This window comes from Apaloderma vittatum, unplaced genomic scaffold, assembly GCF_000703405.1.
Source record: "Apaloderma vittatum isolate BGI_N311 unplaced genomic scaffold, ASM70340v1 scaffold261, whole genome shotgun sequence".
NCBI classification, from domain to species: domain Eukaryota; kingdom Metazoa; phylum Chordata; class Aves; order Trogoniformes; family Trogonidae; genus Apaloderma; species Apaloderma vittatum.
The window spans coordinates 39054-60864 of NW_009697164.1; the positions used below are offsets into that span (position 1 = coordinate 39054).

Genomic DNA, 21811 nt, shown 5'->3' on the forward strand with positions numbered 1-21811 from the left:
CTAATACGTTAATTCCTATTGTAGCTGTAGAAAAATCTGGTAGTAATTTCAGCCATGGTTTTAAAACAACTCTTAGCAAGAGCTGACAACCTTATGATTGTAACCTGAAGTACTGTAAGCTGCTGGCCGCTGAGAATTCTCTTGATGAGCAGAAATCTCATATAGTAAAAATTTGTTATAACCAGTTGACATAAAAACCCATAGTGGTGGAGGAAGGGAAAGCAGTCAGTAGGTTTGGTATGCCTTGTTATGCCTTGTTCTAGACTACGTGACATGAGAGCATGCAGGCTCCTTCTCCATCTCTTTGTGTAATGAGACCCCCCAAAAATTGAGGCTGCTGCCTTCCATTGTGTTGGTAGCATAGGCAGAAGTACTGTAAGCAAAAGCAAGCCTAAGTAATTGACTGTGGTGGTCTGCTTTTGGCTGGTTCCAGTCTGAGGAAGTCTTTTTACCATTCCTGGGTCTATGGGTGAGGACAGCACAGCACAGGGTGTTAGTTCGCTGTATGATGCAGCATCTCATATTGCCAGCTCACCAGTCAGCCCAAACTGTTTTGAAAATCAGCCTGTGTGAGGACAGTCAATTCAGATTCTAGATACATTGCTAATTGTGTGTTGTTTTCTTTTTCTCTAAATATATGCAAATTCTGTATATTTTCTACATAAGAAAGCTTTGATTCCTTCACAACATGTTCTGGTTTTCATTCGTTCTGCTAGGTATTTGAGCAGTGGTTCAAAAAAAGCAGCAGGCTCTCTCAGAAACTCCTTTTGGAACTTGAAAGAATCATAGCTGATATAATGTCTGAGTTTCTAGACAACAGGGAACCCGGGAAACTTTTTTCAGAGATTAATACCTTGATCCAGCAATGGAATGAGAAATCAGATGCTTATTTTTCAGAAGGATATACCGCAACTCGTGATCTGTGAGTAATCTTCCTACAACTTACCTTTATAAATTTCAGATCAATTTGTATATTTATTTTCACACTACATTTAATTGATTTCTGTTTTTTTTATGTTTTTTTCTATTTTTTATTGTGTAATTCAGAATCTCATATACAGTCAAATAATTGTGCTGATGTGTACACATTTTGAAAAAGAAATTAAATCTGTGATTCAGAGTATAACTACTTATAGATTCAGCACAGGACCTGAGCAGGAGCAATAGGAGTCAGCAGGTGTGTATAATTGAGCTTTTTGAACTAGGACCTGAAATATTTCTTATTCTGCAAACAAAGTCAAATTCCCACAAGGAGTTACTGTGACCTGGTGATGCTTCATGCACGCTATAAGATCAATCTGCTCATGTACAACAAGTTCAGCGCATCTAAATTTTGTTTTACTTTTGTTATACGAGTCATACTCATGTTAGTTTATGCAGGAGATCTCTGAGCAGAAGCCCACTATGGAGAACAGAAATACGCTGTAATTCTACATGTGTATATGTAGTTTCCAATCTTCTCTAGGGCACTCTGAGACTAAGGTTTCTTTTAATGTTTTTGAACATTTAGAGTTTCAACTTCCCTCTTTGGCTCATTATTTAATGGAAATGTGAGTTTATGTGACGATATGGCTCTAAGTTCTGTACATAATCAGAATGATTTGTTTTGTTGAAGCAGTTCAAATCTTCTTGTACAATAGAGCTATTCTTTTAGCAGTTGGTCACTAATCTAGTAGGAATCTATTTGGGTGCAATTTCCCATTTGCCTTCAATTCCCATTTAAGGACAAGTGCAACTACAAACTTGTAAAGATTGCCTGGGCTTTAATTTCAGGTATTCTGATTCACAGCATGGGATATAAAATACAACCAAGACAATTGTTCTGGGTGATTTATGCAAAATAAAGTAGTTTGAGATCTGTTTCCCTATCGGTTAATAAAAAAGAAAAAAAAAGGAAAAAAAGAAGGAAAAAAAAGACTTGTTATAAATTATACGGAATGTTCTACAAAGGACGAAAGTTGTAGATACAGGGAGCTAATGTTTGTCAGAGTTGGCAGACTCTCACAAAAAGTCTGTGGCAAAGGACAGGAAATGATACTTCTCTCTTTCCAACAGCACATTGGTTGACCTGCATCACCTTTGAGAGTTACAATGTTCTACTTGCTCATATCAAAAACTGCCTGTCATTGGAGGAGATATGACCCATGCTATACAAATTGACATCTGAGGGATAACTGATAATAGATAAAATCTATTATTTACTGTAAAGAGAAAGACTACAGTCAAGTTGTGCAATAATTTAGTAGTACGTTCTGGAATTTGGTTGTTTTTTTATATATAAAAGGAAACTGCTGTACTGCTGCTGTTGTATGAAAATAGGAAGTAGATGATATAGTGACTGCACAACAACAACAACAAATCCCATAATTTTTCAGCAACTTTACGTTTTTGGTTGTAGTACACAATATATCTGTGCTCTACCTCTTTTGATTGCAGAATCCTGCATCTGGAGAGAGTGCAGTCTCTACTTGGGGCTGTACCTCAGTGGCCTATTATGAAGAGATTGCTTCTGGTAGATGGAGCTATAAGGAATGTAATAGCACAGTATTTACAGTTCACTGAAGGTAAGGCTGCATGGTAGTTACTTGTTACTAGCACTCAAATGAGTTCCACAGAATAACATGGTAAACGGATGATGTTCTAGGAAGGCATTTGGGCTCTGTAATACATGTCATGCATAGTTATTTACAGCAGCTTTTGAATTACTAAGATTTTGTTTACCTTAGGGATGATAGAACACAATGTAATACTTGTTTTCACTTCTCATATCAGGAATAAACAATTTCTTTAGGTATCTTATATAATGTTGTATGTGGTTGCGGCTGTTAAAAGATATAACTCAAGAAAAAGCCTGCTTAATAAAAAATAAAATTATCAATACCTGCGAAGTTTCTGATGTTGTCAGTCATGTGTGTCTGAACAAGAAGTCTTGGTTTTAGAATTAGGTGCAGCTTGGATTTTCTGTCTGGATGTTGTAAGTGAAGCAAAACATAGAGTTGGACATAGGAATTTTCTGACCTCCTCAGGTAGGGATTTAGTTGAGGGCTGTGAATCACAGAAGTAAGGTACTTGTTTCTCTGGAGGCTATGCTTTTGGACACAAAACTTGACTGATAGTGAAGGAAGTGGAAGATGCCATTACCAGAACTCAGGACAAGAGAAGGTGTATTTTGTAAGTTAGGAACTGGATCAGGTTTCAGCAGTTTGGCTGAATGAGATGAGCTAGCTTCCATAAAGTTCTTGTAAATGTATCTCTTCAGTAATTGTGACTGTTAGATTTGGAATACATTTATAGTGTTATACAGTGTGCTAGGACTCACTGTATTATGCTTAGGACCATGATATCCAAGAGCTAGTTGGCAATATAATCATCATCATCATCATCATAGAATGGCATAGGCTGGAAGGGACCTTAGAGATCATATTACAAAGTGAACACAAATAAGAATTTATTTTTTTAAAGGAATTTAGCAAGCGGCTCTCTTGTTTATACACAAATTATATAATCCAACGTACCCGTTAGCTATATCAGCTAACCAAACTGTAAAATCTGTTTTAAACTCTAAAAATTAACTAGGAGTGGGTACATAGCAGGGAGCGGATCTTATGAGAAAGCAAATACTCTTTCAACATAATTCCAAAGGACATTTAATATTAAGTTTGCCAACTGTTTATCTTCTGAATTGATGAAGTCATTGGATAAAAAGGTCTCATTTTTGTCTTGTGGATCTTGTTTCTAGCACGTGGCTACGTGGAATCAGCATTGCTAGTCATATTACTGAGTCATATTACCAGAGGAACCAGGAGGTCCAGGGTAACAGCAGAGAGACCATTGGGTTTGAGGGTGGACTGAGGTTCGTGTACTTCCTACGTGTAAGGCAGCTGGGGAGAGCTGAGGGACCGGGACCAGCTGCTAGATGGACTGTCTGAGAAGTTATTACAGGGATCTGCTCTGTGTATGAGTAAGCACATTTGTACCAGAAGCTGGAGGAGGACGAGGACTGCAGCCTCAAGGACTCATATGTGAAGGGGAGGGAGACTGGGATCCAGAGGCAGCTGCTGAGCAGACTGGGCATCTGACCCCAGCTGCTAGGAGGAATCCAGACTGTGTGTACTTATATATGTGTGGATATATGTGTTCCCTTTAACAGACCTTCATCCTGACTAACGAGTGAGGTGAGCAGGATGAGGCTGTTGATGTCTGTGTGCGTGTGCCTGAGCGCTGTCCATGTGACTGGCCACGTGCATTTGCTACGTACGTGTTGGTTTGTGTGCCTACCTGCCCAGCCTTGCTGCCTGTTGGACCTGGGGTCATGGAGCTACAGCAGCCTCACCTCTGTAGGGCTACTGGATTTGGCAGCTCCCTAGCATGACTTGGTAATATTTTTCGTGATGGTCTTTCTGCCCTGTCTTGATGAGCCTTCTTCAGCGGCAGTGCAGAAGAGAGCAATCTTTGCTCCTCAGAAGTGGAATGCAAATGTGTATCTATCTGGTGCAAAATGGAGTGCTTTGGGCAGGGAGGTCATCTAAACCAAACTGGCACCTCCATGCCTCTAAAACCATATTATATACAGTTTTCTCTTCCAGAATGATGCTTCCTACTGTACTGTCCCTGAATTACACTGTAGGTTAAATATTTTCTTTATGGGTTATGTGTGGGAAATGTCTTACAGAAGCTTTACATAGCCTGGAAAAACTGATTCCCTTTGCCCAAAGAGATGGATTAATTCATCTAGATCTCAAAAAGCTCTTTGTGGAGCTTAAACAGGTATGTTGTTATTTAATGTTTGTATATCAGTTTGCATAAAGCTGAAGAGTTTTATTTTCAGGAATTAAAAATACTTGCCAAGTGAAGTACTTCACTTCTTATTTAGCAGCATTTTGGTTTAACTTCACTTCATACTTTTTTTCCTCTTGACATTTCATTGTGAGAATTATTATGGTGTGTGAATTAAATCTGTTCTTTGACCCTGAGTTAATTTTTAAAGTGACAGTATATTCATTAAATTTTAGATATTGATGAGCAATGCTTCCTATATGTGCAATGACATGCTTACGATGTTTGAGAAGACCCTGAGATTTCCACAGGGCTCAGGTGACATTGACATTTTAGCGATGTATATGTGCCCTGACAATGGCTCAGAGGTCACCTTCAAGCTAAATAATGTCCAGTCACTAAAGGAATCTGTAAGTATTTCTGAAGTTTTTTCATCTTTAAAGCTTTCAATGCCTTACTTGTATTACTATTATAAAATGAAATAAATTAGCAGGGGTTGTAGCTTACTACTTAGTGTTGGTATTAATAAATGGATGGGTAACTGTTTATTTAAACTGATTAAAATGTGCTTAGGGGCAAGGCACAAGTGGTCCTGCTGAGTCTCTCGAGTGGATGTGACATTTTAGATATGCTAAGTAGCTGTGGCTTCCAGAAAAAATTGAGAATATTTGAAAGACTGCTCATTTAATCCATCCTATGTTGTATTTCAATATCATCAATATTACAAATCTAAGAAGCAGGGCCAAAGTCTCGGATGAGTTTCCCTTTTGCTGGTTTCAAATATTGCTTTCTTTACTGTGAAAGGTTCTGCTTCTTCAGAAAGTAACTCAGGGAGAACAGAGCCTGCCAGATACAGTAGTGGAGGATTATATGGGATGGCAAGAAATAGAAGAGCAGCTAACGAAAAATTATGCTTATTACTGTGAAATTAATCAATTGCTGAGCACAGAGGCACCATCTGAGGACGATACCCAGTTCAGCTCTTGTCAGGAAGAGCTGATCTTCTCACTGTATGTATCCTGTATACCTTTCAATACATAAACCCCTGCTTTCTGCTTTCTGTTACCACCCAGTGTTAACAATTTTCTTTAAGCACAAACAAGAAGGTAGAGGATGTTTTGGTTTTGTGGGTTTTTTTGGTTTGTTGTGGGGTTTTGGTTTTTTTTTTTTTTAGTAGTAGTATTTTTGGGCTGAGGGATGGAAATTGATGATGGGCGGGTATCTGGGATTCTGAAAGTCTCGTCTCCTTTTTTATCTTCTCACATACAAGCATTTTCTGTACTTCTCAGCCTGCTTCCTAGTGCACACCTCTCTGGTAGTGACTGCTCAGGATGCTTGGAAACTTGGATCTAAAAGACTCCTGGGAGATACAGGAAAACATTAAAAAGAGTATAGTAGAAAGTGCAGTAGGAGGGTTATTGCAGCCTCAGGTTGCTTTCTGAACAAATAGAGTGGTCACTGTTCTTCCATTTTGGCAGAAAATTCATTCATCTTGTCATTTGTAGTGACTCGATAATTCTACTGAATTCAAGATTTAATGATGTTAAATCAGAGTATATCAGAGACAAATCCCTATCTTAATAAAGTACTTTAGAGTAGGGTAGGATTTTATTATTCTTGCTTGGCAATGTAAAGCATGAGCCTAATATGTTTAATGTGAATTTGCATTTATACTGGACAGATGTCCTAGGTCACAAACTTAAACATGTATGGAAGACAACTATCTACATTACTTATGCATATGAGAAACCTGACACAAGTTTGCTGGTAAAGTAGCAAAGCTATTATCTCCAAGCAGTCAAGAATCTGTCAGAAATTTCACAAGCTGCACTGGCAGCAGAGATTAAATCCAGAGATATGAATAACATTTTACATGTTAGAAAATTTATGTAATTTTTTCTTTCCCTTTTGATGTTGGTCAATGGTTGATTGCCTTCTTGCCCTCCATGTTTCTAAATGACTATGAAATCACCAGGTGGTCAGTTTTTACATTTCTTTTTTTTAAGTGTCAAAACCACAGATTAAGCTAAAAGGCCCCTGGGAATAGAGGCTTGTGTTTAAGTAACATTGAAGAGCAGGAAAAGATCAGTACTATTTTCATGCAGGATGTTTTGTTGTTTTGTTTCAAGTTTTTTTGGTTTTGTTTTGTTTTTCGGGGACAAAGCAATGTTTTTTTTATTGTAAAGGTGTATTTTGGGACAGGTGGAAACATTTCTCTGTAATTGTTTTCAATTTCAAAACACTGTGTTTTGAACCAGAGAATTTTGTTGGGGAGTTCTTAAAAGGCGTTTTGGATTTTTTTTGCCTGCTCACAAACCTGCATAGTAAAGTCTAGTTGTGCTCAGAGTGCTATGCTGCTGATTTCAGCAAAGGATTCTGCTATTAGCCTTCCTGCCTCCATTCTTTCTTAAGTCAGTATAATCACAGAATCGTTAAGGCTGGAAAAGATTTCTAAGATCAAGTCCAACTGTCAACCCAACACTACCGTGATCACTAAATGATGTCCTGAAGTGCCACATCTGCATGTTTTTAAACACCTCCGGGGATGGTGACCTCACTACTTCCCCGGGAAGCCAGTTCTAACGCTTCACCACTCTTGCAGTAAAGAAGTTTTTCCTAATATCCAAACTGAACACGGTACTCACGGTGCAGCCTCACCAGTGCCAAGTACAGTGTCTCGATTACTTCTCTACCCTGACTATCCATATGCGTAAACTAGCAATAGAATTTAGCTAGAGATTTTTCAGAGAAATGACATGTCTTCAGAAGGTAATTTTGTCTTTGAAAGTAATCGCTGTTTTAATCATGGTATCCTTGTTTTCGGTGTCATTTCAGAGTTAGTAATACACTCGAAGAAATTTTGTTTGTTTTTGAAGGAAGCCCATACTGGAAGGATTTAACAACTTTTGTCAGTTGGACATGCGAGGCAGCTCGATACATGAATGAGGAAGCAGGCTCATCTGGAGGTCAGTCAGGCAAGGAAAGAGATACTGCACAGCACAGACTTTAATCTGATTGTTCCCAGTCTGTTTTAGAATATGGTATTCATCGTAAAGGGCAAAGGTGAAGAATTTTACATTTGTAAGCCTATTTCTGTTTGTGTTTCTATCAGCTGTAGGGATCACCAGCAGTATTAACAAGGACAGCTTATAATATACAGAGCCTAACTCTGGTAAATAGCTGTGATTTTGGTGCCAGTTGGAAAATTTTTGGATCATCCGTTTCTATTGGGAAGATTCCAACTGGTTGAACCTGGTTGGAGTCTGCTTTTGCAACATTATTTTGTTTGAGAATCCTTCTGCAGAAGAAGGAAAGCTTCTTAAGTCTAGGATAAAAGTGGGAGGCTAGACTAGCTGGTCACCCAGTAGAGGCATTTCTAGACTTGTTTCATATTAAGCAAGGGTTTTATGCTTGATTTTCTTTATCCCAGTTGTCCTGTGATATTCCAGATGCCCTGACCCAACTGCTGTTCCCTTTTTGGAATTCAATAGTTTTTCATTATTTAGAGAAAACTGAAGTATCTGAAATTTATCCTGAGGAATGGGAGATCTTTCAGAATTTTTTCTCATTAAGTATTTGTGTTACTCTTCTCAATGTTTTAACAGAGCTATGAAGCAGGGCACAATGTGGCTGATCCAAACAGCTCTAAAACAAGACCTTGCTGAATATCACCTATTTGTTTCCTTTAAGTATTCTCACCACGGCCTCAGTTCTTCCATTTTTTTATTCCACTTGTATTTTCAATTTCTGAAGGATTTAGGTTACTGACGATTTTTCATAAGTTAGTTTTTGGGATCTGTGAAAGATCTTGTTCTTGCTAAAGACCTGTTTTTCTGAATACATCTTTATTCCCTCTGCTTTTTTTCTCTACAGAGCTAATCAGATATGTGCTAAATACCTCATCTGTAAGTGGGTAGCTATGGAATGTATGCAAAAATAAGCAGTACTTTTAAAATCAAAGAACTGTGGTAGTGAAATGAACTATTCAAATATGAATTGATTATACAGGTTTTATAATCTATTACACTTCCAGATATTTCAGTTACCTGTGCAATAATAGTGAATTTCACAGATCTGCTTTCTCTTTCCTGAATTTACAAGGAAAAAGAAATGCTAAATTTAATTTCTGTGCTGAGTACAGTACTAAGTCCACTCTAGTATATAAAACTAATTTTATTTGAACTTGTTCTGCAGTTCATGTGTAATTCTAAAGTTATCTTCTAGTTTTAGTTATCTTCTAGTTTTCCTTTTTTTCTGCAAGAAGATCTGTAAGGAAAATACAGATGTGCCTTACGTAGAGCTGAAATTTATTGATTCTACATTTCTTTAAATCATTCAGTAGAACTAACAGCAAACACTTTAATAAAAAAAAAATCTGTATTTACTCCTTTTAAAAAGTACATAATGTAGTTCTCTTTCTGCATACATTCAAGTCTTATTAAGTTTGGTAGGACTTACTCAGGTCCAGTAGGAATTGATCAAGTTTTTCATAGATGTGTTGTTAAAAACATCTTTTAATCTGACTCTTGATGTTGAAATTTTTATTTTCTCCACAGATGGAGTAGAAGCATCTCTATGTTCTAGACAAAATCTCAGTTTGGAGACCATCCTAGGTCATTATTTAGCATTTCTGCAAGATTTACCAGATTATTCCTCATTTGTTTCCTGGGCACGGTAAGGTTGAACTAGTCAGTGTAATTTGTTTATTTCAACATTTTCCAGAAATCTTTCTCCTGTCTCCACTTTGAACTTTTGTAATTTGTGAACATAGTTACCCTGCCTCTTTTCAACAAATAACTGTTATTTTTCAGTATTACCAGGAATAAATAGAATAGTGGAAAGAAAATTGTTTTTCAAAATCACTCCAAAAGCATTAAGAAAAGACATCTCCATCTCTCTTGTGTTATCAATAGTAACCAAACTGATGCACTTCTGATGGTTCCAGTGTATTATTACAAGGGCTTTTTGTCACAAAGTTAATTGCATTATAGCCCTGCTGATGTTTAGATGAATAGTAAAACAGAAACCATTTAATCATAACTCTGTTTAAAAAAAAAGAAAAAGTTATCCTTTATGGAATAACTTCAGGCTAATTGTTGTAGTGCTGCCTCTGCTATTAACTATTTACTATGCTGTGCTGACTGTCACAGCTGTTAATAGATGAGAATAGTCTCTAAATTACAGTTCTGGATTTTGGATTTTATTTTATTTTATTCATTATGCTGCAATATAGCTCTGCTAAATCATTCCATTGTTTAATCTATCAAATGGAAATGTCACTATCATTGCAGTGAAGGATGAAAATTCAAAAGTTTCTAAAGGGCACAATTTGAATACTTGCTCCACTGGCAGACAGGTCATGTCATACTTTTCATTCAAGCAGAACTTCACAGGGACATCAGCAGCTTGATTAAAAAGGGTTCTAGAAGCAAAGGACTCCTAGTTTGGGTTTTCAAAATCTTAGATATTCTTAATATCTACAGTAAAAACAAAATGGAAGTTAAGGACTAGAGTGTGAATCAATATACTGAATGTTCAATCTCTTTTCTTTTGTGCTCTTTCCAAACTTTTTTATAGAGATCAATGCAGACACATTTGCTGGAGCAAGGACCTGGATTTGGTCTTAAATACTGTTTCTAGAGTATGCACTGTTTTCTCTACACAGTAGTATTAGAAAACCCTAATCTGACTTGTCTGGGATTACTTTGCTGTACATGCAAGGTATTTCTTGAATAGGTCTAGGAAAGAGATTCTACATGCAGAATGCCTTTTTTTTTTTTTATTTCCATCTTGGTTTCTCTCCTGTAGAAGCCTTACCAGTAATTGACACTTGAGACATTTGCATTTGAATGTTCCTTTTGCCATGCACCTCAATCTTGACCAGTCTTACAGAGCTAGTAAACACTCTTTTGATAAACAGTAGTGTCAAAATGAAAACATCAGTTGGTGTATTTCAATGTTCCCTGTGATTTCATGTTTTAGGTTTGTTTTTTTTCCTATTTTCTATTAAAATACCTATGTTCAGTTATCAGTTGATCAATTGAATTGTTTTGGCTTTTAATAATTCTGATAAAACAAACAGTTCTTCAGAATTCACAGAAAATTAGAGATTTTGATTGATTTTATTGGTAAATTCCTTTCAATAATATAATTAGTCTATGGAGTGTAAATCTTTGCTCTTTTCAGCAGTTGAAAATGTGATGTACTTAAAGATGTTTGACTCTGTGGCTTAGAAGCTTGATGATAATTACTGCTAAATGCACTCTTCAATGTAACTGCCTGCATTCAGGTTTTGATTTGAATATGGTTGTGACATCAGTGAGTTTTATCATACTTTGAAGCCAAAATGATTGTCATTTGTGCCATTTCAGATTTTGTGATGATCAATTTGTGACTGCTCTTTAAATTATATTTGAATTTTCTTTAAGTATAAATAAAACTATATTCTAAAATTAAAACCTATATATTTAACCAATTCTTGTCTGTCTGCGAGGTAACTAATAAAAACTCCCCTCATGGTTGATTTTTCAGAATTCTGACATCTTTCAGAGACTTTTTGAAGAGCGAAGAACATGTGAGGATTTCTGGTGAAAAGGAAATGCAGCATCTTCTTCATCTTGTAGAAATCATAAAAAAAATTATAATGTTTGATTTCTCAGCTTCTTCAAGCCACTCTCTAAATGAAAATGTATTGAATAATACAACTATGTGGATGAAAAATTTTGCTCAGGGAAAGGAATCTGCTACCAATTTCTCACTCACAGTTTCTGAGCTCCATAATGAGCTACGAAAAAATTTTCAGCCTCTTCAGAAATTCTGGACAAAAGAAAAGACGGAAGTTTTCTGGCATATAGTGAAAATTATATTCAATAAACTTGATTCTAGGCTTTCTCATTTGAGTCAAGTCAAAGAGAAGGAGGCATTGAAGACCTTATCTAGAACTATAATTTCCATAACAGAAAATAAAATCCATAATAGAAGTACGCTATTGCTGCAACATATTCTGACTGATTGGCCAGAGTTAAATATTGCTGCTTTGAACCATCTAAAATACTTAAGTGAAAACTTCCTAAGGAGTCTCCATGAGGTCAGATCATTGACTGATGATCACGTCAATGTGTCTTTCAGCACAATTCATGGAGTGAGTAATGCTTCCCCTTTATTACTCTCAGATGAAACTTTTATATCTAAAGTACAAGAATTAGGAGAAACTGTGCATGATTTCTTAAAAAACATCAAAAAGTTAAACAGTACTACTGTGGCCTCACTTGTTCCAATACTTTTCTCTCTGTATCAGAATGACGACCTCTTCTTAAATATTGTGAGCAATAGTTCTCTGTTAACATTTTTTTATGAGACTTCAGAAGATATTTCATCATTTCAAGTATGGCATAATTTCCAAGATAGGGACCAAGTTTTTGATTTTCTGTCTGAAACTTTTGATCTTCTCTGGAACTTCACCAGTAAGTCTCTCTGTGAAAAGTTACTAATAATTTACAATTATACAGAATTTCAAGCTCAGACTCTTGCCCAGAAAAGAAAAAAAGAGATGCAAGTTATACATAGCACCTTGAGCAGCCTTAAAACTTTGTTTATGGATGAAGAGCTCCAAGCAGCTGCCTTTTGTTATTTGGAACAGTTTCTTGATATCTCGCCAGGATGCCTGGTAAATAATGAATGCATTGATTTTTATCTGTCAGACATTACTTCTGCAGATCATTCAGCAGAGGTTTACAACTTACTTCTGCTTCCATTGAACAGTGTCCTGTCTAATATAACAAACTTGGGAGATAAGATAAGTCTGCCCTCTGCTTTGCACTGCACTTTTACATGGCTTCAAACCTGGACAGAGGTTTTTGAAGAAGCATCCGAAATCTTAAATTTGAATTCAACTTTTTTTGTCTGTCTAAGAAATGATTTGGCAGATTTCTCTGAAAGTGTTTTAAACACAACTCATGATAAATTCTGCAATAATACAGGTATGGTGGTTGTTGAAGCTACAGCAGCAGCAATGCGTCTATTAAAAATTGTGGTTGAAGGAGATGGTGAATTAAACAACTGGAAAGATTTTGAAGCTTTCCTTGCCACCCTTCGAAGTGTATTTAACAATGCAGTTGATGTCACAAGCTTGCTTGAAAATAACAATTTAGAAGGTGTTTTAGAAATTATGGGTATCATGATAACTGAACTGCAGAAATCTATACTGAAGGCTGTTAGCAGAGAGTTTTTGAATTCTTGGCTTGATACTTTCATCTCAGGAGGATCCAAGGGAGAAGATAGGGATGCTGGTGTATTTTCCATTGGAAATTCCCTTTCTACTGTTCTCAAGCTCTCTCAAAAAGAACTTGGAATTATTCTCACTGAGATAAAAGACACAGCTGCTTTCTTTAACAGTATATCTCAAGACAAATACATGGTTTGTATCAGCATTTTCCAGAATATTACCAAACTGATTTTGGACAATACTCTGAAAAACATAAGCCATTTGCAAACAAACTTTTCATCTCATCTCAATTCCTTTCTAAACTTTTATAGTATGGTTGAAGCAGAGGGCTGTAACAGATGGATACATGAATTAAGTAATCTCAGTGAAAAATACAGGTCACCTTCCCACCTTGAAAGTGCAAAACATATTTTATTTCTACTGAAATATTTGGGAAACATTGAACCAGATGCCAAGCTCATGAATGTGATGGACTTTGTTAATTTGATTTTTAATTTGATACTCCCTGAATGTTCCCAAACTGCTTCTGAAGTGATTTGTGTAAATGTTTATTTCAATATTATATCAAAAACTTTAGAATTTACGCTCCCTGAATTTTATGTAAAAGGTGATATTAGCGTGCATGAATTTATTTTTAAACTTTTAAATAACTCTGGAGGGCAAATACCAATAGTTTTCGATGATTTAGTGAGGCACTCACAGTATACATCAAACAAAACCCATCTTAGTCAGTCAGTCCGTGGATTTAACAGGACTTCAAGAATATTCCTTAATCATTTTCACCATGTTCAGCTTTCATTAGTAGAACTCCTGGCAGAAATCAAAACTCTTCTGAAAAACAAAAGTTTTGAAATCCAGGAAAACAGTTTCTCTCATCTGGAGATTGAACCTTTCTTGCTTGAAAAAAATATCAATTTGATGGAATTCTTTCAATATGTGATTAGTAAACTTGACTCAAACTTGCAGGATGAACATAAGTCATTCTTCCAGAAACTGACAGAAACTGCAGCTCTGAATATTGAACTGATCAGGAAGGCACTTGAAGTTTTCAAGCCTTCCAGTTTTACTGGCCTTCCATTAAGCAATGATAAAGAGTTTCTAGAGCATATGGTTGCCTTGGTGCAGAGTATGAGGAACATGGATGTTGAGTTCTTGATAAGTCAATTCAAGCAAGTTCAGAGCAACCTAGATTATTTCTTTAAAAGTGTGAAGCCTTTGTATATTTACAGCTCCGTGTTAGGAATGTTAACAGACTGGTGGGATGCACTTGAGAACAATTCATGTAACTGGAACCTTACTGGTTTAGGACAAATAACACGACTCTTTGAACAAGATGAGCCCTACAATGTAGAGGAGATGTTCCGCCTCCTTCTTGATGTCATCAGCCTTACAGAAAGACTAGCTCATGGAAATATCACAGAGGCATTAACTGAGGTCTATGCTTTCGTACTGGCTCAGGAAGCAAAGATGCCAATGCTTACTGAACAGGAGTTTTCTAATCAAGTAGAAAGTCTTCTAATGTTACTGGAGACACTGAAAAATATATCTGATGAACATGCAAATGCCTCAGTTTGTTTTTCTGCAACATTCTGCTGGACCCTGACAACAGCCACACCTCAGAATGATCCCACTTTCAAACTTTGTGACTTTGTGCATGGTAATTATACTTTTAGTCACAATGCAGTCATTGAAGTTATTAAGGAGCTGAAAATCATCACTTTGGAGAATAGTTCCTCATGCACTATGGAAAACTTTCAGACAGATATCGCTCACAATTTGACTTGCTTTTTTCATCAGATCCGAGAATGGAACTCTGTTCTTTTGAATTTTTCTGAGCTCCGTCATGTAAATGGCTCAGTTCTCAAAGAGCTGCTAGATTTTTGGAATGAGCTATACCTCCACACTGTGCCACTGCACGTGATTAATGCACGCTCAATCAATTGTTCCTCCGCACCGAAGAGAAAAGTGGCTTTACGCACCATAGAAACACTGAGCAGTATGCCAGTGGCAGAAATGGAGATAGCCAAAGGTGTTCTTGAACAGCTGAAAGCTCTTTATGCTGGCCTAGGTTGGAATAGACGTTCAAAAACTTCTCTTATAAAGACTGTTCTTAATAATGTTAAGAATATGACCAGTGAAGTTTCTGGACTCCTGGATACAGAAGCTGTCCGTTCCTTTCTTTCTGTAATTCAGCCTTTAATTATGCTGTCTTCTGTTGGAAATCAGACATACTCAGTTCTTATGGCAATGTCGGCTTTAAATGGAAGCAGTAACGTATCTGATGACTTTGAGAACTTCTGGTTTCCTATAGTTACAAGCATAGAAGATTTATTGGTGAATTTCAATGTTACACACTTACTTGCAATGATAGATCAAGAGTTTCAGTTACTAGGGTTAGCCACTGGACAATCCTCTTCAATGACTCTTGATGTTTTAATACAGCAGTTTAATACATCATCTGTAGGTGCTATGTTAAGAAATCTTGAAGACATACAAGAGATTGTGAACAGCTTTATGTGTGAGTGTAGCAATAAAAATAATTCTAAAATAATGCATACTCTGTTTCTTACTCTGGCTAATGAAAATTCATCAAATGACCTACTGCTAGTTGTCAAAGACATTGTTGACTTTCTGGAACTATTCCACAATAAGTCGAAGGAAGATTACACTGGTATGTTGTTTGTTGATGGTCATCTTAACAGAGAAAAATTGAATAACAATCATATTGCTAATTCATTTTTGCTAAACAATTTCCTTCATAAAATTGCTGATCTTGCTGGTATAGAAGAAGCTCTGCATGCAAACAACACTGAACTTGAGACAGTTGATTTCATTGACTCATTTTTTGGTAACACACGATATAGAGAAGTTTCTACACAATCTCCTAAGGGAACTCTGGAGATCATGAACGAGATCTTCCAAATGATGTTTCACTCTACCACAGAATATGGCAGGAACAAAACAACCTTCTTACTCAAGGATTTGCATAGGGATATAATGGCAGAAATGAGGTGAGCATTTTCTATGTACTCATTTTGACAATGTGCTGACTATGGCAGGTGGGGGTTTTGTTTATAAACAAAACTTTCAAGTTAATTACTGTTTCATTTCAGATTTGGGCTTTTGAATAGAACAACATTTTGTATCAATTTATATTGCTCAAGCTAGCCATACTCGGCATCATGTTGTATTGTATGGGCTATGTTATTGATGTAAGACCGCACCTCGAGTACTGTGTCTGGTTTTGGTCACCACAGTATAAGAAGGACATTGAGGTGCTGGAGCGGGTGCAGAGAAGGGCAACAAGGCTTGTGAGAGGTCTGGAAAACATGCCCTATGAAGAGCGGCTGAGAGAAACAAACATAATCCAGCAGCAAAGGAAACAGCTTTGGGAAAAAGTTTACTGAAAAGCTTTTTAATAAAAGTGCTGATAAACTGGAATTGCTGCATGTAAATCACACCTAATGAACCCCACAAGATGTTTGCTCCAAACAGCTCTAGTATGTCTTGCTAGTGGAGCTAGTAATCCTATTATCATAGACCACCTGAGAAACAGCATACTAAAGTTGATGCACACTCTAATGTGGTAATTAGACTTGTTTTATGCAAAAATGTGAATCCACCAGTCAGTAGGCCTAGGTATTAGCCAAAACTGTTGAAAAAATCAAAAGCAAATACTCGTAAAGTGGTTTATTTTCCCCAAATACTGATTATCAGAGATTTTGGAGTATTCTGTTCTTTGCCAAGTATATACTATGGGTCAGTATATACTATGGGCTCTCAGTATTTCTGAAGCCTTTATGATTTTGCTTCTTTTGCTAAGGTACTTTCTAGAATTCCTAAAGTCTTAAGGAAAATGATGGTTTGCCATCTTCATGAAAACCTGTTTGTTTTGTGTTTTTGTTTTGTTTTTATGGAAGTATTATGTTCTGATTTTGAAATAGTTCATACAAAAGTAGCAAGTCTTAATACTAAAATCCTCATATGATCTAGTTAAGATTGCAACCATATATAGTCACTTGCTGAAAATTTTCTGTGATATCTTTGTTATGAAGATAATGTTTTCTTAATCTTTTTACAGAGCACCTAAAATCTGCAAGATTTTTCAGAAACGTTTATATCCTGCTAGTGTCCTACTATTGCAGAAGCTGCAGTTTATGATTTTGAATATGCTTAAAATCTTTTCAGGTTGGTTACTACAGTAGTGACTGTATGGGTCACCATACACCTTAGTACTGTAATGTTAAAGCTTTGCTCTAAGCAACATTTTGTAAAAATAAGTGAAATTGGGTGAAGGCTAGAAATTAAATCAACAGAAATACAGGAAAAATTTGGATGCAGATCACATAAAGAGATGATTTCTTTCTGAAGCAGTCGTGTTGATTCAAAATCTCAGAGAAAGCATGAGGTCCTGCAGCTGTGTGCTCATTCCTTTCCTCCCAGGCTTATTCTGACACACCAGCACCTCTTCCTTTTTTTGATTTGCCTTATGAACGCGGCAGAAGACTGTATATGCTTTTGTGGTTTGTCTTACCTTTTTTACTGGATATTTTTCTGCCAAACTATTGAACTGAGAGAGGTCACAGAGATTTTGTTAGAGCCAGAGTTGCAACAAGGTAGCAGGTAGCTGACAAAGGAAAAATGAGTCAAGTATGTAAAGGAAGCAATACCACCATTCTGGCTGTGTTGAGCCAGTGGAACAGCTAACTGTAGCAGAGTACCTTCACCTCCAACAAACTGTTCAAATTTTAATGTGCCAGGCTTATTTTACTCCTTGTATATAGGCCCCCACCATGAGCACTTTAAGAAAGGCTCTGTATTCACTAAGGGTAGAATTTCCTATTACATTTTCTCTGGGGAAATCAAAGCCTTTGCTTTTCAAACTTCACATTTTAACCCTCTTATGCCCAGAATTGTTTGCAAAGAGCAATTAGGAGGAATTAACCCACTGTTCTAGAGTAAGAGATTAGATTGGTAATGTCTTATACTAACTTTGTTTTCAAACAAAACATAAGCTGTGAGTACAACCAAGATTCTAACTATTTCCTCTACTCTCTTGTGACTGATATAGTTACCAAAGAGTAAAATGGTAGCAATGTTGAGCTCAGAATAAGTGATACTGAAAATGTGTGTCAAGTACCTGGGAAGTGTCATTGACTCCTGAAGGAAGGTCTCTTTACTGAGAGAACTGAGATTAAGCAACAAAATTTTTGTAATTTTTTTCAAAAGTCTGGTTATAGGGATGCTTCATTTAGTACATGAAACCTACTGAGAAAATATGAAAACCTCCTGACTTGGTTTTCATTACTGGGTTGCGCTGTATTACTTCTGTGAGCAAGATCAAGGTTTGCTTGTTTTAGAAGCAGTGGCAAATGTTTATTATTTTTCATTCTTGACTTATAAACCAAACAAAAGGAAAAAACTGTTGAGTCAAGCTGAATCCCTGCTATCCTAATCTGCTACATACAGGAGAACAGAGCTTTTTTTTTCCAGATACATGGGGGATGCAAGCTTGGATAGAAACTTCCTCCATGGATGGTCAGGTGGTAAATGTCCCCTATATGTACTTTTTTTTATACCTAGATATGCAAAATGTGTATGTAATGGTTTCTCTCCCCTTGTAGCTAAGGTTTGAAAGTCACTACTCACTGGAAGGTTAGTACCATCCTGGTGTCTCTACAGGGAAATAGGATCAGAGAGGCTGCTCAAGGAGGTGGTAAATGTGGTTAATGTACATAGCTTCTTGCTTACAAAGAGCAAAACTGAAGTTTTCTTTAGTTCTGTAGCAAGTATTGCTGTTCTTCTTATTTATCAGAAAGTGTAACGGAGAAGAGTAATGCAAATTGCGTCAAACTAGCTCTTCTTGCTCTCTGCAATGATAAATGAACTTAGCCTGAAATATTTCTCAGTGTTTTCTTTGCTTTTAAAAACTCTTCTGTCCCTCATTTGGTTAACTTTTCATCTGATTATAGTAATTTATTTATTTTTTAAACTGATTAAGACTGGACATTTTCTCTTACAGAAGAACCAGTTGTGAGTGGGAACCTTTTCTGTGTTGCTACAAAGTGTAAGGATGGATTAATGAGTCACTTACTCCTCTCTACCATTGAAGCAATCGCTCTCGTTCAAGATCATTATCAGGTTTGAGTGATTTCCACACCCAAAACTGTTCTTTACAAGTTATATTAAACTTTGTAAACTAATGAAAATTTCTTTGTTTTTTCCCTCCTGTCTGAATGATGAATCCCCACAGTGGGTATACAAAGCCAAAGTTTGTATGGGTACAGCTCTGATGATTTTGACAGTGATACTCAGAAGGAATTCCTTAAGTAAACATTGGTGAGCTTTGAAAGCTGTAAATGTGGCTAGAATAGTAATTGTGGTTATTAGTTGGGGCCAGCCTATTTTTCTTTAACAGTACATGAAATTACCAGCAGGAAAGAGTAACATTTGGCATTTAGAGTCTTGTTCAGAGTTGTAAGCAGGCTCTTGGTTGGTGCACACATGCATGCACACACAGACAAAATACTTAAATCGTGTTTTTAGTACGGAACTTGCCTCATCTTTATGAAACATCTCTGCTAGTTTGTCTACCTGGATGTTTTGCTGATATGAACAGCAATGTTTTAAGGTAAACGGATGTCAGAGGCGTGTTTGATATCTCAAAGTAGACTTCTGTGGGACAAGTGCATCTCTGTAGTCGCCACCATTCTATCACCTAGTTCTGCAAATATTTAAAAAAATAAATAAATTTGCAACTTCAGAAATGTGAATATTCAGAAAAAAAAGATAAAAGTTAATACTATACAAAGCATAATGCAAGAAAAACTTTGGATATAGGTATCTAGCTATTTGATTCGCTAAATTAAAAATGATGAAGTTTAGAACAGTATTTTGGGAAAACAAGATAAAAATAGTCTAAAATAAAAAAAAGGCAGAGCTTATTTCACTCTGAAGTTAAATTTCAGATAAAATTGTTGATACTTCTATTAATGGATAAATCTCCTTGATAGGCTAGGTTAAATTCACAAATACTTTTGAGTGTTTCCTAAACATATCTTTGAAAATTCCTTAGTTTTTGAAAATGTCTTGCCCTGTTTAAATTACAAGCACAATGAGTAAAAGAGTATTATTTTACCCATATCCTCACTTGAAAATACACGTCATCTAGTTGCAAAGACCTGCTGCTTCAAGCAACAACATAATCTCATGAATTTACTAACCATACAATCACTGTGTTTTGCAGGATATTGAAGGAATGTGGCCTGATTTCAGTGAGGGAGATTGTGAGAGTATGGTATATATAAACCAAGAGCTGTCCAGTATTTTGGGGAGCTTCCTGAGAGCCTTGCAGAATACCAGCAGTGGCAGCTGTGAATGTCAACTAATGCTGGGGAACGTAGAGAGACGACTGCAAATGTAAAGCCTTTTACATTTTGGTAACCAAATGGTTCCTGGTAGAAATGTTATTTTGTGAATATATCTGTGTTCTAAATTATGTAATTACAGGAGAGATACTGTGTATCAAAGTCTCTTTAAGATTTGCATATTTAACTGAAAATTGAGCACTTGCAATGCACAAATTGTGAAAGTAACTTAGCAAAATTCTGGATATATTTAAGTGCCTTTACACTTTTGCTGCATACTTGTAGCAGATCTTGCTGCCTCCACAAGGAGAATACTTTGAGTCATGACTAAGAAAATTTTCAATTTTCTATGACCTAAATTAAGTCAAGATTTTAATAATTTGAAATTTCTTATTTAGAACTGTTTTGCTCTGGCCTTGTCCTCTCAGCAGCTGGATATCTTTGGCAAAACATTAAACGTTCAGATAATTTCAGCAGCTCAGTCAGAAACACAGAATGGTGCTTGTAAACTGTCAGACTTAAACCCCTAATAATTTCAGTTATTTACTACTCCCTTTGAAAAAAAATAGTAGATTTTTAAGGAAATAAACAAAACTGCTACTACAGAGTATTTCAGGCTTGTTGTTAGTTAGAAGGATTATACTTGTTGCTATACTATTTTGACTGTTGGATTGTTTTCGTAATGGCCTTGAATGGTCTCTGTGAATTTCAGTAATTACAATAATATAGAAGAACTCGAGCTTAAATGTTGCTCTTATGGAACATAGGCTCACGTCCAGTTTTTGAGTGATAAATAATATCTGATGCATGTGTACAACTTATTACTTAAATTAAAACTAAATGAACTTAATTCATCCTGAACTGCAGTGCTTTGTATCTCTAGGTTTTAAAAATGTATGCTCAGTGAGAAATACGAAAGTGAGACATTGCTAGACCTGTGCTTCTCCATAAACTACTTTATGCTAGAGCACTTAGGCATCATGGGAAGAGCTCTACATTTGCATTCTCATTTAGGCATGAAATATCCCTGCACCATACAACTACAGCACGAGGCCTCTGTAGATTTGCTGCCTGCGTGTGCAGCATCTGCACATAGAGTGTAATGCCTCATTTAGTGGTTATTTCACTATTCATGTCACACAGTCAATTATTTAGTTCTGATAACTTGTGAAACTAAGGCTATCATTTCAGGGTGGCTGAAAACTTGGAGCTACAGTTGTCAGAAAATCCAGTGGCAACTCTTCTGAGCAATTTTCATAATTTGAATGGTGGGTTCCAGTTTTATTCACTTGTTTGTTTGTTATGGGTTTTTTTTATATGTCACTGCTGTGTAATTTTGTAGGACAATAACTATTTCATTGTTCTTCAGACTGTAAGGGGGTACTGCTTATGGAAACTTAATGCAATGTATTTTTATTGTACAAATGTGCACATACATGTGCTT

The 21811-nt window shown here is 36.3% G+C and overlaps 1 protein-coding gene across 1 annotated transcript in view; it reads left to right on the forward strand.

Annotated features, from left to right (window-relative positions):
- The window catches only part of ABCA13 (ATP-binding cassette, sub-family A (ABC1), member 13), a gene marked incomplete at its 3' end in the record, with an annotated part of 67713 nt that overhangs the window by 20904 nt on the left and 24998 nt on the right, over positions 1-21811 (forward strand). Inside the window, exons 10-19 of the mRNA XM_009877322.1 lie at positions 717-922; positions 2437-2564; positions 4673-4767; positions 5013-5186; positions 5581-5786; positions 7612-7742; positions 11436-16011; positions 17082-17188; positions 19023-19141; positions 20766-20871. Coding sequence (XP_009875624.1) covers positions 717-922; positions 2437-2564; positions 4673-4767; positions 5013-5186; positions 5581-5786; positions 7612-7742; positions 11436-16011; positions 17082-17188; positions 19023-19141; positions 20766-20871 — 5848 coding nt within the window. The remainder of the gene's footprint in view (positions 1-716; positions 923-2436; positions 2565-4672; positions 4768-5012; positions 5187-5580; positions 5787-7611; positions 7743-11435; positions 16012-17081; positions 17189-19022; positions 19142-20765; positions 20872-21811) is intronic.